An 18,746-nucleotide genomic window follows, 5' to 3' on the forward strand; every position below is an offset into this window, starting at 1 on the left:
AGATGGTTCAGTGGGAGTGAAATGGCCACAGCTGGGATGACTTCATGTCTGTCTGTGTACTGACTATCAGCCTCTGCAGCTGGGAGCCCCATGGTCTCATTTACGCTGCTGCCTCAGCCCCCTGGCACACAGGGGTATGTTCAATACAGATCTGCTGCACAGGAAAAGGTGGAGGGAAAGACTGAAGCCAGATGCCTGGCCGTGCTTTTTGGGAGAGTGCTTTAGCTTTGTTACCCTCGGTAGAGTGCCATGGTGTCATAGCTCACAGCAACCTCTAACTCTTGGGCTCAAGTTGTTCTTTTGCCTCAGCCTCCCAAGTAGCTGGAACTATAGGCACCCACCACAATGCCAGCTATTTTTTGAGACAAGGCCTTGCTCTGGCTCAGGCTGCTCTTAAATCCGTGAGCTTAGGCCATCCACCCGCCTTGGCCTCCCACATGCTAGGATTACAGGGACGAGCAACTGTGTCTGGCCCTGGACTCAGTTTTGAAAGGCCTTGGTAACCCCACTTACATAAGACCTCTACCTACTCCCCTCAAACCATCACTTCTCTTTCTCAATGAAAAGTAAAAGGGGGAAGCTCTGGTGAAAGCAAAGTGTGAGGACCCCATAGGAGTTGATGACTTTAATTACCTTCGAGGTTTGTGTCATGCTCCTTACCAAGTCTTGTTGGAGACGAAGGCACATAAGTACCTTTTGCTACAGCTGTACTGTATGTCTGAGTTACTAAGGGGCAATCATGAGAGGCAGAGTCTAAGATTTCACTGGCTGTCTCCATACTGCCATCCAACCTGGAGAAAGGAGAGAAAAACAAACACAAAATTCAGGGTTTCCAGAGAGGCCAGCCATGAGTGCAATCATATGCTGCCCTATGGGAAACACACACTGGTACATCTGCAGAAACAAAGGCAATGGGGCCACCGTCAGATGGAACACTGAGTGTTCCAAACATTGTGGCTACTTTCCAATAAACCTCTTGTCAATCTGTTCACCTTTTTTTAAAAGACAGGGTCTTAACCTGTTGCCCAGGCTACAGTGCAGTGGCATCATCATAGCTCACTGCAACCTCAAACACCTGCGGCTCAAGCGATCCTCCTGCTTCAGCTTAGAGGAAGATGGTTCAGTGGGAGTGAAATGGCCACAGCTGGGATGACTTCATGTCTGTCTGTGTACTGACTATCAGCCTCTGCAGCTGGGAGCCCCATGGTTCAATACAGATCTGGTGCACAGGAAAAGGGTACAATCCCATGGGTAGATGAGATTTCAGGGGCCCACCACAACACCCAGCCATCTTTTTCTATTTTTTTGTAGAGATTGGTTCTTGCTCTTGCTCATCTTGAACTGCTGGTCGCCAGAGATCCTTTCCATCTCAACTTGCCACAGTGCTGGGATTACAGGCGTGAAGTCACCTTGCCTGGTCAGTTCACATTTCTATGTGAAAAGTCTGATGAATAGGTCACACCTAGTGGTGCACTCTTACTTGATTTTTTTTTTTTTTTGCAGTTTTTGGCCAGAGCTGGGTTTGAACCTACCACCTCCGGTATATGGGGCTGGTGCCCTACTCCTTTGAGACATAGGCACCACCATCTTACTTGATTTTTAAAATGGAAGATCATAAGATAGAATTCATTATTGAAAAAAAAAAAAATCACCTCTTACTTTTACCCAGATTTTAGAACTGCGGCAGGGGCAGAATGGCTTTAGCTGGGGAAGTGAAGCTTCTATAGAGCACAGGCCACACTGGAATCTGCCCCTTTGCATCATGGGCTTTCAAAGAAATGCATGCATGTAATGGGTGCCCAATAGCTCTCACAGTGTGGGAATGCATGGAAAAGTGGAGCTGGATGGCAGACTCACCGGTGCTGCTTCATGAGGGCACACTCACCCCCCTCCTGGGGGTCCAGGTTGTACATATACAGGTACCCGTCAGAGGCCCCCACCAACAGCCGGGGGATCTTCTGAATTCTAGTGAGAATTAAAAGCAACCAAATGAGAGACCTCAACTTTAAACCCACCAAAATTAGCACACATTTAATGTTGCGAGTCTGATGCACATCTATGAGCATAAGGACCACGGGTACTGCCACTATGCTACTGGGAGCTCCTATGTCAAGGCCAACGATGTACTCAGTGTGAATGAGTGCTGGGTCCTAAAGGGAGAACAGTGCAGAACCAAATGGTTTTGTAGTTTATCTGACTACTAAGGGTGTTTTCACAGAACTTTTTCAACTATGCTATTCTGACAAATAGCAAGGGTAGAAAAATGTTTACAAAACTCATAGAATCAAAGATCTTCTATCACTGAATTTTCTCTTTTCCTTTTTCTTCTCTAACACTACAGGGCCAGATATCATCACATTTTAAACACAGTATTTTCCTACACAGCAACATTTCAGACCATCCTGGTGAGGTCCTCAAGATGCCATGGGCACTCTGAACCTGTGCTCAGGGTCACAAACCATTGTTTATAGCAGTGGAACCAGAAACCGGTTTCATGGAAGATTTTGTCTGCGGACTGGGAAGGAGGGTGGTATGGTATTGATATATGAGTCTGCAAGCAATCGATTTATTATCATCTCTGTGTAGTCAAACCTCTCTGCTAACAATCATTGGTATTTGCAGCAGCTCCCCAGAGCTAGCATCATCACCTCAGTTCCACCTAAGATCATTAGGCATCAGATTCTCAGAAGGAGTGCACAACCTAGATCATTTACACCTGCAATTTATAGTAGGGTTAGAGCTCCCATGAGAATCTAATGTCACAGCCAATCTGATAGGAGGTGGAGCTGAGGCAGTGATGCAAACAATGGGGAGTGGCTGTAAATACAAACAAAGCTTCACATACTCACCCACCCAGCCCAGTCCCTAATAGGCCACGGACTGGTACTGGTCCTTGACCTGGGGACTATGTACTGCAGTTCTGTGGTGCTCTGCAATAGGTCACTCTGACTCAACCCCTCATCTGGAGGAACACAGGGCTGAGGGGAAGGGAAGAGGTGTCCATCTCTACTCACGTGGCCAGTGAACAGATGTTTTTGTGGCCGCAGAAGGGTAGGCGGACTGTGGCAAAGGCTCTGCCTTGGTTGAACATTTCTGTCACTTGAGAAGGCAGGTAGCTAGTGGAGGCCATGAGCACCTTCCCAAAGTACCCAGTCCAAGTGGTGGGTTCCTCTGGAGGTCTAGAAAGAAATAAACAACACCAGACATATGAAGTTGGATTCTTCCCTGAGAGAACTACCACATGCTATCCACACAAGGAAAAAACAGCTCCAAAGCCTGATGGGGACATTCTCCATATTTCATGGAAAAAAAAAAGAGGGTTGGTGAAAACACAGTGCAACTCAAGGCTCTGGGGGCTACAGGGGATGTGGAAGGGCCTCTGGCTCCTCCAGGGGTTATTTCTTGTCAGGTGACCAGGCCCTCCTGTTGCAGCGAATGCGAGGCCATCTAGGGCCTAACTGATGACCACTACCAAATCTTTGTAGCAGGGCCATCTTGTTACAAATTATTCTTTTCCTATGGCCCATTTTTGTTGTTGTTCGTCTTTCATATGTTTTGTTCTTATAAATACTCCTTTGAGAAAGACACAGTATCAACTATAATAATCGTAGTGGAATGTCCTTTTTGAAATTTAAGGAGAGAAAAAACAAGATGGCCCCCGTTCATCATACATATTCATGAAATAATACATAGTTTAATCAACTGCTTTAAAAGTCTTTTTGCTTACCTGTGGGCAAGTCAGAGACCCAGTAATCATTCTAGGGGCAATCTAATCCCAAGTGCTTTTATTTTCAAGGGGAGTGTGCAGAGGGCACATAAGCACTGACTAGAAGATGTCCATTTGGACAGTTATGCTATGCCTCATTCTCTAGTGTTCTGACAGAAGGGACATCTATGTCACTTCTGAGCATGGCTGTGGCAACCCTTGGCTCGCAAATAATGCTAAGGGCAGGACAGTTCTGAGCTTGTGTTTTCATCCTGTCAGTAAATGGGAACAAAGCATTTTGTATTTTTTTAAACAAATGTATCTTTGCAACTCACTTTTCCTTCACAGTCTCAAGTTTGAAGATGTGCACAGTCTCGGTGTTGCTAGATGCAGAGAGGAACATGCCGTCCATGCTGAAGGCCAATGAGCAGATGCTAACACACCTGGGGAGACAGTGCACACTTGAAAGGAGGGCTGTACTTCTGTCACCACCAGTAAACACTGTGAGATAACTAGGAACATTTCTCCAGGGATTTTTAACTGAACTGACCAAGAAGAAAAGCTCTCATCACAGCATACTTGGGTCTCTGATATTTTTCATTCCTCCTCAGCCATTTTCTCACAAATTTTGAGAAAATGAGAGGAAAATGTTTGAAAGGCAATACCAAGTAAGAGCGGTTCTTTAATATTCTTTTTTTTCCCCTAATATTCTTTTTTTGGCAGTTTTTGGCCGGGGCTGGGTTTGAACCCACCACCTCCGGCATATGGAGACAGGGCCCTACTCCTCTTAGCCACAGGCACCACCCCACTCTTTAATATTCTTAAACAGCCAATTTTCTTTGCCAGCCCAAATAACAAAGGGAATCGGGATTTCATTAAACCATTTTCAGCGGAGTTAGGATGAATCCTCACAGCCTTAAGGCTAGTAAAAAAAACTCAGTAATTTAAATTTAAATTACAGCAATTCTTTTTTTTTTTAGCCAAGGTTGAGTTTGAACCTGCCACCTCGGGCATATGGGGCCAGTGCCCTACTCTTTTGAGCTACAGGTGTTGCTCCTAAATTACAGCAATTCTTAACAAGTCACAGGGTAAATCAGTAACCTTGATAACATGAGAATAGTTGTTTTTTGTTTTTTGAGACAGGGTCTTTTCTGTCACCTGGGCTGGAGTGGTAACATAAAAGCTCACTGCAGCCTCTTAATTCCTGGGCTTAAGTGATCCGCTTCCTGCATTGACCTCCCCAAATTCTAGGATTACAAGCATGAGTCACTGTACCTGGCCTAGTATATCTTAAAAATAAAAAAGAACCCTGAAAGCTATTGAATTAAATGTGAATTTCTTTATAGCCCTAAAACCAGAGACTTTAGCCCCGTCAATTACAGTAAGGAGTATTTAGTAAAACATTTACTAAGTGTTTATAAGGTACAGAGTATTGCACTTGAGCTGTGGGGATTAGACAGGAGTGTGTTCTTGCCCTGAGGGAGCTTACAGTGGGGATGTATGTGGGGAGGGGTGTATCTATTAAATGTGCTACACACAGAAGGCAGAGCTAATAAGCAGTGAGAGTGCAGGGTCAGGGACAGTCTCCTGGACAGAGGTGCTGGACTCGGACACAAAGGACTAAAAGAAGCTGGTCAGGCAACCAGACAAGTGTCCCAAACTCAGTGCATGCATAACCCCAGTGAAGAAAACAGATGTGCTCTTCTGAGGAACTCAATATATAGCATGGCTGGAACAGGAAATAACAGGGAAAGTGAAATAAAATAAGGGTGGAAAGAAAGGGCCAGATGCCAGAAGGCGTCAGGAACCATGGCAAGGAGTCTGGAGTTAATCCCACAGGCAGCAAGAGCAACAAGATTTTAGGTGGGGTGTGATCTCATTATACTTAGATCTTCAAAGAAAAGCCCCGGTTCACATAAAAGAATGACCTGCCTGTGGGGAAACTAAGAGGGTGTGAGGTTGGATAGTGAAGTGAGCAGGGAGGGCAGTGCATAGGAAGTTGCAGAGAAACGCCCTGGGCAACTGAATCCACAGATGAGAGGAAGAAGTGAAGCCAGGTCCCTCTGGCCTAGGCATGGGGAAAGTGGCCAGGGGTGACATTGACCAAGAGGGTGATAAGTGGATGGGGGCATATGACAACTTGGTCTGCAGCACTCAGTGTCAGGTGGGCAGGAAAACCACTGGCGAACCCCTTGAAAGAAGCTGCAGGGGCAAGACAGCTGGGCTTGCAGTCAGCAACACAGATAGCCCACAGGGTCAGGGCGGCTGTGGGGTGAGACAAGGCTCTAGGGTCAATCAGGTGCAGGAGGAGGGATCTGAGAGGGAGCAGCATGGGAAACTAGGAGGCAGTGACTGAGGGGCTGCAGCATTCTGGGACACAAAGGCAGGGGACATGATAGCAGACAGTGGGAGAGTCCCTGGGGGGGGGGAGGGGGTATTACCTGTTACTGAACACACATTTCCTGAGCCAAGCCCTCTTCTCTGTGCCCGACCTCAGGGGAGGGAGGCACAGCTGATCGTGGTCCAGTTGAGACAAGGAATCAGAGACCCAGAGGTGAAGTGCTGCTGACCAACGACACACAGGCACAACGGGTGGCCCAAGGATCTGACCCAGGGCCCGGGCTCCAGAGCCTGAGTCTCCACCTGTTCTATTACATGTGGAGGGACGTTCCTGCTTCTACAGTGAGAGTGAGTACCAGGCACAGAGATGGGATGTCTATAGAGGAACTCCAGGTGACTTCCTGGTTTTAAAAAAAGCGTCTAAGCCATTAGGGGTGACCGGGAAGTTGGATGTAGGTTCTCAGAGAGTAAAGGACAGGAAAGGAGCATGCTGACCAGGGGAGGACATTAGGCTACAACCAGAAGGCCTGGCTTGGTTACTTTAGTTTTTCCAAACTTTTGGGCTTTCTGGACATCACTCTACATCCAGGTGGGGTCAGAGACAAATGGAAATCTAGTTTGCTTTTATAAAAATGTTCTTTAACTTCTATGATAAAACTGACTGCAAAATCTCACTTGGTAATCCAGTTCAGTTGCAAATGCTTTTGTATTTAATTGGAATTTTCCCTGTGTTTCCTTAAGTTCCCACTTGTTTGGTCATAGATAATATAAAACTGAAATCCAAATATTAATACAACCTCCAGAATCAATTTTGGAGATTTATATACTTTACCTCTTAACTCCTCTCCGGAATTCAAAGAGTTTTTGTCCCTCTGGAATGGAAAATACTCTAATCACGGTCCCCTGTGACAGGGAAAGAAAAAAATTATTTTAGCTGAGTAAAAATAGACTTTTGCTATTTCTTTCACTTGTCAGACTACAAATGAACCGCGTGGTTGTTTTCAGCAATAGCTTGGAGCTGGGTCAACAGGGAGCCTAAAGTACCCTCCTCTCTGCCTGAGCTCTCCAGGGGCCCTGAATACAACATGGCCATGCTCCGTGCCAAAGGCATACGAAGACACCCTGGGTTCTACTATTTACTCGCTATTAAATCTTCTCTTTCCAGCAATCTATTTTAACTTAATACTTATTCTAAATACTAATAGCCTTGAGGTCAAATGTGGAATATAATGTAGTTTAAACTATTAATAAAAACCTAGGCCAAGCCCTGCACAGCAGGAAGCACTGCCATGCTCTGTGGTCTGAGGCGGCCTCTGGTACCCACTGAGTTCCTTTCCACCACTTTCAACTGAGTTACTGACCAAGAGATCCAATTAGGTGAACATTACTTAACCTTAAAAGTAGTAAATCCACACTTATAAAATGCTAAGACATACATAATACTAAGACAAAAGAAAATAAGAATACATGGTATGCTGTAGTGCCTTGCTTTGAAATGAAGTAACCTGAAGATGCAACTTTCCCCATCACTCTCCTATTTCCTTCTCCCAGATAAGTTAATAGGGATCTGTAGATGATGAGACAGAATGAAAACATCTGGGTGAATAAATGAGACAATAGCCAAGAAAATAAAAATGAACAGTGCTTTCAACATTTGAATATTAGAAGAATACTACCAAATAACAGTATTAAAACAGCATAAGAAATAAAAAGGAAGGCTCGGCGCCTATGGCTCAAGTGGCTAAGGCGCCAGCCACATACACCTAAGGTGGCAGGTTCGAATCCAGCCTGGGCCCGCCAAACAACGATGGCTGCAACCAAAAAATAGCCAGGCATTGTGGCAAATGCCTGTGGTCCCAGCTACTTGGGAGGCTGAGGCAGGAGACTCGCTTGAGCCCAGTTGGTGGTGGAGGTTTCTGGGGGCTTTGATGCCACCGGCACTCTACTCAGTGGGACAGCTTGAGGCTCTGTCTCAAAAAAAAAAAAAAAAAAAAAAAAAAAAAAAAAGGAAAACCTTAAACAAAACAGGTAGCATTTTCAATCTGCAGTGTAGAAAGAATTATTTAACATTTAAATATTTTAAAGATTCAAACTGTTAAATATGAATTAGGGAGACAAAATATTTCACATCTATATATAAAAATATATATGGCAAAGGCAAAGGTTTTATCTCTTATAGTCTAAACTTTTTAATTGTTTAATGCCATCTCTACTTCATAATACTAATTAAGAGATGATGCATTACATGACTGCAAGATCCTTGGAAGTAAGATTAAGCCATTTACCTGGGTGGGCCCAGAATGACTGAGAGGGCGAGACACAATAAGGTCACAAACTAAAAGGATTCTGCGTAAAAGCAAATTACGTCTTTGCTCTTTATAGTTCAGAACAAACGTATTCTATTTTTATTGGCCTTGAAGTTCCGTTTGGTGTTTTAGGGTCTTTGTAAGCTAATAAAAAACATAATGATGAAATGTTGATTAATCAGGAAATAATGCAATTTCATGGCCATTTCAATACCTCCAAGGCAAAAGAAAGGGACAAGGTGATGCTGTGATAGTCTAGCATGATCAGAAGCCAAGTCAGACCTGGAGTCTAATCCCTTTGTCACTGCCCAACTGGGTGACCCTGGGCACATTACTTCACCTCTCTGAGCTCCTGACATAAAAAGGAAAATGTCTTCTTTGCCAATGGGGATCCAATGAGGTAATAAGGACAAAGGACCCAATATAATTCATGGCATAGAAGTCATCCATAAATGGTAAAACCATTCTAAAGAACTTGGGTATGAGATTACAGAACAAAGACCCATGCCAGAAAATTAAAGTGAGCCGACTTTTTAGTACATTTTATTTGGTTTGTAGGTCAGAAGGAGAGGTGACTTTTGGGAGATTTAGGATTTCAGGCAGAAGCCAAAATTAAATCAAAATCAAAGTCAAATTCCTCAGTGGGCAAGTGAAGAGTAGGAAGAAACAAAAAAAAGGCAAAAGTGGAAGTTTCATCAAGTGGCAGAAGAAGAGAAGGCAAAACTCTTAAGAGGAACAGAAAAAGATAAAGAGGGAGTGGCCATGTAAGAATAAGAGGCACTGCTGGTGTCCCAGGGGTGGAGGGGGCCTGACCACTCTGCACGGAAACAGGGGGTTTGGGGAGACCATGCTCCATTAACCCAGGAGTTCTAAACAGAATCTCTTATGTTAATAATTAGAAATACACATAAAAGTTTGACAACATATTCAGAAACAATATAAATGTTCTAAAATGGTGATGTTTAAGTAAACCACAACTGGATATTGTACAGCCATTAAGTGTCATATAATACTATGCAAAGTGAGAGAGGAGATAAGTTATGCCGATAGTAGGATTCCAATTTTGTTAGAGAATGAAAGGAAATATACTGGAATGTATTCAGATTAGCTGGAGAGTTGAAATAGCTCTTTCCTCTTTTACATGTGAATTCTCTACCAATTATTGGTGAAACTAACCAATTATGTTAGTTTCATAATTGAAAACCACCCTAGGCAAGGGGCATGGTCACAAGTGGTGTTTCCATCCACTCTGTTTCTCCATACTCCACAGATGTGTTAGCTTCCTGGTTTGACAACGGCACGATGTGTGTGCAACCGTCCATGGCAGCATGCACCACTAGTGTGATCTTTGCTTTTCTGTGAGTTGGCTGGTATAAAAACTTGTTGGTAACTTGGCTGTGTGAACCAACTGAAAAGTCTGTTGAACTTTTGAACTAGTCTTATCCTGGGCTACAGAAGACTTACCTTTTCAGAAGCAGTGGCAAGTTTGGTTCCACTTGCATCAAAAGCCAAGGCTGCTAAAGGACTATCATGAGCCGGGATCATGTTTGCAGCTCTCTGAAATGGCGAAACCAATGAAATGTGAGTGAGGCACAGTGGGAGCCTGTGCCACCATTTGGTCATAAGGCTAAAAATGCACTATGGGATGGTGCCTGTGGCTCAGTGAGTGGTGCTGGCCCCATATACCAAGGGTGGCAGATTCGAGCCCAGCCCCAGCCCTGGCCAAACTGCAACAAAAAAAAATAGCCGGGCTTTGTGGTGGGCGCCTGTAGTCCCAGCTACTTGGGAGGCAGAGGCCAGAGAATTACTTGAGCCCAAGAGTTTGAGGTTGCTGAGAGCTGCAACGCCATGGCACTCTACCCAGGGTGACATAATAACACTCTGTCTCAAAAAAACAAACAAACAAAAAAGCATGCTATGGAGAGAATTGCTTGAGGCAAGGAGGCCAAAACCAGCCTGAGCAACTAGTGAGATCTTGTATATACACAAAACTAAAAAGTTAGCCAGGTATGGTGGCACATGCCTGTAGTCTCAGCTATTAAGGAGGCTGAGGCAGGAGGATCACTTGAGCCAGGAGTTCAAGTGAGCTATGATAATGCCACCGCTAGCCCAGGCAACATAGTGAGACCTCCTCTCAAAAACGTATTAATGAATAAATAAAGAGCTACCCAAGTAGAAAAGAAACCTTACCAAATTAATTGTATCGAAGACCTGTACCTCTCCAATGGTTGCACTCCCTGGGTATGCCAAGTAACAATTGTCATTGTTTATTGACAGTGCACACAAGCCTGTGAATAACATCCAGAGAGCAAAATACAAAGTCTGAGAAGATGTCCTTCTAGGTTGTTACATATAATTTAACATTTAATTAACAAAACATGTAAAAATCAAAAATAGCTCTGATATAACTTTGTGGCGTTTGTGTATTCAAGTACTGTACCCCTAAAACCACCACCTTAGGTGACACCTGTATCATGAATAGATTATAGGCCTTTGGTCTGAAATGATCAGTAACCTCAAACTTGAAAGTTGATCAAACCAATGAGTTTATATGGTTCACAAGACCAGCATTAGTATGAAGGAAGGTTGGTTTAAGATCAATACTTGTAAAATCCGTCTCATCTGTGGAACCTATAAAGACAAAAAAGTCTCTCACCTATAGCTACCTTTAAAATGCAATATCAGAAAAATGGATATTTTTCTCTTCTCACAAATTAACTCACCTGCAGGGTTTGGAGGGGTCTCTCTGATTGTATGCAGTACCTTCATGTCCCGGATGTTGTGTATATATAGAGACTCTTCCAGGCATACTATCAGCCTCTACAAAGGAGAGGGGAAAGACAAAACCAAATATGAAGAAATATGCAGTACATCCACACCCCAAATCTCTACTTAATGGTCTCCATTCCTTCTCCAACATGCAGATTGGCTTATGAGGTGCACAGGATACGTAAGTTTCCATTACTGCTCAAGTAGTCCAGAGCCCATAGCACTTGCTCCCTGCTAGTTCTACCAGAAATTTTAACAAAATGATTTAATTCAGTACTATACAAACTGATAAAACTGCAGCTAAGAAAGGTATGCTTTGGATAGACTTAGCAAAGGTAAGCTGCTTTTAAAAACTAATGCTGAATGATGTATAGGTAAGACAAAAATAAAAGTTCAGAGATTTTTTTTCCCCCCTGAGTCAGGTTCTCCCTCTATTGCCTGGGCTAGAGTGCAGTGGCATCCCCACAGGTGTGAGCCACTGCACTCAGGTGGGATTTTTAAAAAGCATAAAATTTTGGCTGGGTGTGGTAGCTCACGTTTGTAACCCTAGCACTCTGGGAGGCCCAGGCAGGACTGCTTGAGATCAAAAGTCTGAGACCAGCCTAAACAAACTGAGACCCCATCTCTACTAAAAATGGAAAACTTGGCCAGGTATTATGGTTGGTGCCTGTAGTCTCAGCTATTTGGGAGGCTGAGGTAGGAGAATTGCTTGAACCCAGGATTTGAGGGGGTTATATGCTAGGCTGACACCATAATACTCTAGCCTGGGGCAAAAGAGTGAGACTCTGGTCTCAAAAAATAAAAAAGTATAAAATTTTATTCTGCACTCAGATTATTTTGCAAATTGTTGCTCCACAGAAAATGAATGTAAACTTGTAGATGCTGTATCAAGAGGATAATTATTCAAGAAAGATGCCTTAGCACACACTTGGTGCTGCATTAGATGGACATGAATGTACATTTGTATGTTTTAAATGTAAAAATGTTCATGGTACCGTGTCCTATAATTTCTCATTTTAACCATCTTTGTCAGTTAACAGACCTATTCCCAGTTTTAATCATGTACACTAGGAGGGTCCACACTACAACTACTTTGTCCAGTTACCCCATCTCAGCACACAGCTCTGGCTGTTACAGCATGCTACAAATGCATTCTGTACCAATGCTTATTCCACTGGCCCTGCCTGGAACAGTGTTGTGAATAGACAGTGATGAAGGATCTTGTAGACAGTGCTGTTACTCTGAGAGCCAGGATAAGCCAGGAGGCAGTCTCAGGAAATAAACTCCAGTGCTATTTACTGACTCTCTACTTTGTGCCAGATATTCTTCTTAGTTTGGGGAAACATAAAGAAAAATAATAAATCCTTCACCTTAAATTAAAAGTTACATTAACAATTTAAAAAAGGAAAGAATCTAACAGGGTTTTAAAAATAACATTTATAAAGGCAAAAGAATGTAGTAAGTTAAAGCCACGCTATCAACCCTAAGGATGATCAGACAAATGCTTGCATGAAAATAGTCCAGCAAAGGCAAGGGCATGAATAGAATGTTTCATAGAATGGTCTGCGTGAAGCTGGTATGATAAGAAAACAGAGAAAAGCAGAATGGTGGAGAGAAGGATTAGTGGTGAGGAACATGGGGACAGTCAACACCTAGGTGGCTGAGATGGGGTGTCACTCACCTGCCTGTTGAGCTTCACAGCCAGTATCGTGTTGGAGTAGCTGTAGTTGCAGATCTCGGTTCCCTTCTTAAAGTGGCAAACTTTTAGCTTCCTGGGGGCTTTGAGGCTAACGATGGCCACTAAGCTGCTTGAGAACAATCTTTCTACAATGCACACATCTTCAGTATCAGCTGAAATGAGAAAAGTACATACATGGAGAAATGTACATATACACACAGGAATCTGCTCACAGACAAATGTGTGTTGAAATAATAGAACAGAGCCCTGAGGGTGCCTCAGGTCCTGTCAGAGCAGCAGGAGACAGCCTAGGGAGTCTGAAATGATGATCACCTGGAGCCTACGGAATGTTTCTACCATAAATAAGGATGTCCCTACATGAACGTTCACACAAAAGACAAATTTCAAGTTACTTGAAAGAATTCCTTTAAAGAAGCTCTGCTGTTGGGTTTTAATGATATAACTTAAAAACACACTAGTTTAGGAACCAAACTACTAGATAAAGTGAAAGACTAAGATAAAAGGGCCCACTTCATTAAAGCATGAACTACTGCTAGGAAAATACACAGTACCAACCATTTTAACACAGATCTGACAGCCCAATATGGTGAGCACCAGCCTAGTATCAACATTCTGACATTTGATAAAGAATTTATATACCCAACATGGCATAACACAATTATTAAGAAAATGTGTTGTTAGGGCAATTTTGTCACTGTATGAACATCAGGGTACACTTAGACAAACCTAGATGGTCTAGCAAGTTACACGTAAGGTGACCAGATGTCCCACTTTTGGTGGGACAGTCCTGATTTTTAAAAATTTATCCCATAGTGTTTTTAAAAAAATCCCAATTTTTGGAAAGAATGCACAACAAGCTAGGGAACGGCAGGAGAACAGGAAGGGAATATACAGTTTTCGGCTGCCATGTGGCTATTTCGCCAGGATATGAGTTTTATATTATTTTTGTTAATTTTATAATGTTAAACTTTAATAATAAATAATTGTTGAGAACTGATTATCAAGAACTGCTTATCAAAGTTCACATTGTTGATCAGTTGTTAGAATTTGACCACCATTGTTTGGACTTAATGAACAATGGCATTTTTTGGCGTTGTGAGCCACTGCACATACATCGTACTGCATGCTAGTGCTAGTTAAACAAATGATGTCAACAAGTCAGCTATTCTGATAAATTAGGTAAGTAATTTCTTTATTTCATGAATTTAGCAGACAGTACTTGTATTATTTATATTTTATAGTGGCAGCAAAAAGTCTAGCGCCAGCCTTATAAGTGATACTTATGACTTACAAGGTATCATTATTAAAAAAATATATTGATAAAGAAAAGGTTAAATCTTGGGCATCAGCAAAAATCACAATAGAGAACAAATGGTTAGAAATATTTCATCATTTTGAAACAAACCATGTTCCATACAATAAAGCACTAAAAACTGTGGGATATGCACTGTCCTTACCAGAAACTAATGCTGTGACTGAATGTGTTTTTTTCTACGGTAAATAAAGTGTGGACATCAGAAAAATCACAATTAAGTGTTGAGACTTTGAAAGCCATTTTATATATGAAATATAATTTAACAAATTCTTGTGAAAAATTTAATGACCTTTTAAATGACAGCAATCTACTAAAAAAATTCACTCAAATGAGAAATATGCCAAAGAATAAAATAATACTATACATAATTTTAATGTATAATATTTGTAAATTGTACTTATGTTGAAATTAAAAAAATATATTATAATACTATTTTTGCATTCTATGAAAATTTTTGTTGCTCCACATAGACCAAATTTTTAATTAAGAACCCCCACTCCCACTCCCCGTCAATGGTGTCCCGCTTTACCAATGTTAAAATCTGGTCACCTTAACCTAGTGAGTATGGAATAGCCTACTGCTCCTGGGCTAAAACCAGCACAACACATTACTGTGCTGAGCACTGCAGGCAGTTCTAACACAATGACAAGTATTTGTGCACCTAAAAGAAACACAGAAAAAGGACAGTAAAAATACAGTATTATAACCTAATAGGACCAGTTATCATCCGAAACATTATGTGGCATGTGACTACTTAGAACAGATGGTGAGATCAAGTGCATAATTCTAAGTTCTTCATAGTAGTTTATTCACAGTTGCTTTTACCAATCGACATATATCTTTTTTCCTACAATAGCAAGCAAACCTATATTTAAAAGGAACAAAAGCAAGCAACTGCCATGACTTGGGAGACGTAGAGATGAAGGATCCAAAGAGGTCAGGGACCCAGCTTGCAGATTCTCTGCCTGGCAACATCTCAGAGGGAGCACCAGCCCCTTCCAGGGGCCATCCCCTACCCCCTAATCAGGAGGTACTGCCAGCACAGAGGTGGGGCCTCTGCCTGCTTCTATCAACAGATGCATCTCAAGCTCTGGGAATAGTGCTGGGCACACAGTAGTGCCAGAACCTGCACTAACCAAGTTCAAGAGACAAATATATAACCCAGTAAAAACAATCTCCTTAAGGACTAGATCAGGCCTCTCTCCCCCTCAGGAGAATGACGTGGACACCAAGTCACAAACAAGGATCTGTAGCACGTCAGAAGGAGGGCTGGGAGGCACAGCTGCATCGGGTAAGTACTCAGTACTATGTACCATGGTAGGTGGTGGGGACATAACAGTAGCCCAGAGATGTGGGTGCTTCAGGAAAGTCAGCTTAAAAATATGGTTCTGGTGCCAGCTCTGCTGTCATTAGTTATAAGACCTGGTACCAACTTCCTTAATGATGAAATTAGAACTGGACTTACAGGTTAATTCAAGGACTGAGTTATACAGTAAAACAAGACATAGACAAAATTGGTGTTCTGACTAAATACGTAAATTGTATTTAACCCACGGGCCCTCTAAATTAAATCAATGGTGAACTTATTGCTAGGTATAGTGGATCCTCATCATTCACATATGCCTACTACTAAAGTCACAGTGTTTTCCCAGTTGTCAGTGGACATGCATGTGGTGGTGACAAAGGTGAGCTGCACGCATGTTCTGAGGTCCTACCAGCAACGTTCCCTTTTCATACAGAAACAATATCCCTTTTTTTGTGGCCTATTTAGTGTTTACTTTTCACGTTTGTGTTTTTTGTTGGTGATTTTGCTGTTTAAAATGTCCTCCAAGCACATGCTGTCTAGTGCTCCTGAGCATGAATAGACTGTGGTGTATCTTACAGAGAAAACATGTGTGTTAGAAACACTTTGCTCTGGTATGAGTTATAGTGCTGTTTGGCCAGGAGTTCAATGTCTATGAATCAACAATATGGATTAAATAAGCTGTTTTTAAACACCACCACACATAAGACAAAGTTATATATTGATTATTTGATGAAGATGTGACCGGAGGCTCGAGAGAATCTAACTGCGCACTTTGATGGGTGAGTCATTCACTAATTCAGTGTTCATAGAACTTTAGACTGAATAACGGGAATTGACTATTTTTTTTTTTCCCCAAAGAATAATTTTTCACTGCTTTGGCTGGTCCACCTTTACTTATTTACCACACTCATTTACGACATATATGCACCTGCCAGCTCAAGACAGGAAGCTGAAGAAAAATGGGCCAACGCCTTGGGCAGCAGTGGACAGTCAAAGGTCAGGAATAAAAGGAGAAGCTAGGTAGGCAGACTGAATAGGAGAGAGACCGTGATCCTTTATGAGACAGAAGCCACAGCCACCCCAGGGGAAGGCTTCTGAAGAACAGCAAGTGGTCAACTGCATCCAGTGCTACTGGGTAGCTAAAAGGGATAAAGACACAGTTACTCAATCTCGTAACATGAAACTTACCTGGAGACCTTGACAAATTTAACGGTGGTGTGGAGGCAGAATGCTTTGAGCTAAAATCTGAAAGGCAGGTGAGGAAGTGAAGAAATATCTCAGGTAACTACCTGGAGAGGCTGTCTCATGGAGAAGCAGAAATGTTGGCAGGGACTGGAGGGATATGTGTGGTCAGGGGAAGTTCATGTTCTCAAATATAGATTCTACTAGATATACTGACAGAGAGACTGACAGTGCAACAAGGACAGCAGGACAACTGAAGAAGCGAATCACTTATTACACTGGATGTCAATGTAATCCAGTAGGATTGCTTTTAAGACGAGACTCCCTTCTCCCTGTTTGAATGAGAGGAAGAAGAAAAGCTATGTATAGATAAGGGCGTGTTGGTCACTTGAAGGAGGAAAGAAGAGAATTCCCTGCTCAGCACCAGCTTCTCTTTGAAGCACTAGTAGGTGTTAGCTTGAGGGGATGGAGGTAGGAGGTTTAACAAGTGAAGATGGTATGAAAGCTAATTCTAGGCTCAAATGATCCTTCTGCCTGAACCTTCCAGGAAGGTAGGATTACAGGCATGAGCCACCACAGCCAGATTCTAAAACAAAATTTATTTTATTTTCAAGACAAAGTCTAATTTTGTCACCCTTGGTAGAGTGCCCTGGCATCACAGCTCACAGCAACCTCAAACTCTTGGGTTGAAGCAATTCTCTTTTCTCAGTCTCCCAAGTAGCTGAGACTACAGGTGCCAGCCAGAACACCTGGCTATTTTTGTTGTTGTAGTTGTCATTGTTATTTCGCTGGCCCAGGCTGGGTTTGAACCCGCCAGCCCCAGTGTATGTGACTGGCACCCTAACCACTGAGCTATGGGTGCCAAACCAATACTCAATATTGTTAAGTGATCAACTCTCAAATCCATCTGTAGGTCCAATCTCACCCATTTCATAATCATGGTAGGGTTTTTAGTAGACATGTAAAGTTAATTTTAAATTTTATATGGAAAAGCAAAGGACCTAGACTATCCAAGGGTATCCTGAAAAAGAACAAAGTTGAAGACTGATAAAATAGATCAATATAAGAGAATAAAGAACCCAGAAATAGGCCCACACTTGTAGAACTGTTTTTAAGCAAAGTGAATCTGTGAGAAAAGAAAAATCTTCCATAAATGTCAACAAGAATTCATAAAGAAAAGAAAATAAGCCTGGACTCACACTTTATAACATACACAAAAATCTGAGGTGATCACCAGCCTAAACATTAAACCTTTGCTTTTTAGATTGTAGGAATATGTGGTTTTGTCAACCTTTGTTATATATAACCTTCCTTATATCCCTTCATGCATTGTCCCAAAATATAAGATAAAGTTGGACAAATTTTTCCACTTAAAACAAAGAACTGGTGCTGTAACCTCTGTAAAAACAAAAACAAAACTCACAACATTTTAGCTTTCACATATTTAAACTATAAAACTTTCAAAAACCACAGGAAAATATCTTCATGATTTGAGGGTAGGCAAAGGATACTTAGGACACAGACAGCAAAAATCATTGAAAAAAACACAAATCAGAACTCCACCAAAAAAAATTTTTTTCTTTTTTTTTTTTTTTGAGAGACAGAGCCTCAAACTGTTGCCTTGGGTAGAGTGCTATGGCATCACAGCTCACAGCAACCTTCAACTCCTGGGCTCAAGCGATTCTCTTGCCTCAGCCTCCCAAGTAGCTGGGATTATAGGCATTTGCCACAACGCCTGGCCATTTTTTTTTTTGTTGTTGTTGTTGTAGCTGTCATTGTTGTTTGGTAGGCCTGGGCTGGATTCAAACCCATCAGCTCTGGTATATGTGGCTGGTGCCTTAGCTGCTTGAGCTACAGGTGCCAAGCCAGAACTGCATCAAAGTTAAAAAATTTGCTCAAAAGACAAGGAAACAGGCAAGCCACAGATTGAGAAGAATATACCTGACAAAAGACTGGTATCTAGTATATCCAAAGAATTCTAATAACTCAATATTAAAAAGACAAATAAAAAGGGAAAAAAGACTGGAACAAAAATTTCACAAACGAAGATATATAATGGCCAATAAGCACATGAAAGTGTTCAACATCATTAGTGATCAGGGAAATTCAAATTAAAACCACAG

The 18,746-nt window shown here is 42.1% G+C and overlaps 1 protein-coding gene across 1 annotated transcript in view; it reads right to left on the minus strand.

Moving 5' to 3' along the window:
- Positions 1–140: 140 nt before the first annotated feature.
- WIPI2 (WD repeat domain, phosphoinositide interacting 2) overlaps positions 141–18,746 on the minus strand; it is a 38,718-nt gene continuing 20,112 nt past the window's right edge. Inside the window, exons 3-12 of the mRNA XM_012808711.2 lie at positions 12,803–12,972; positions 11,076–11,172; positions 10,543–10,640; positions 9,817–9,909; positions 6,879–6,949; positions 4,042–4,149; positions 3,015–3,179; positions 1,858–1,965; positions 634–791; positions 141–154 (exon numbers count right to left, since the gene is read on the minus strand). Of these exons, the coding sequence (XP_012664165.2) occupies positions 141–154; positions 634–791; positions 1,858–1,965; positions 3,015–3,179; positions 4,042–4,149; positions 6,879–6,949; positions 9,817–9,909; positions 10,543–10,640; positions 11,076–11,172; positions 12,803–12,972 (1,082 nt within the window). The remainder of the gene's footprint in view (positions 155–633; positions 792–1,857; positions 1,966–3,014; positions 3,180–4,041; positions 4,150–6,878; positions 6,950–9,816; positions 9,910–10,542; positions 10,641–11,075; positions 11,173–12,802; positions 12,973–18,746) is intronic.

Source organism: Otolemur garnettii, unplaced genomic scaffold (assembly GCF_000181295.1).
Source record: "Otolemur garnettii isolate 467f Iridium unplaced genomic scaffold, OtoGar3 scaffold00092, whole genome shotgun sequence".
In the NCBI taxonomy this organism is placed as follows: Eukaryota; Metazoa; Chordata; class Mammalia; order Primates; family Galagidae; genus Otolemur; species Otolemur garnettii.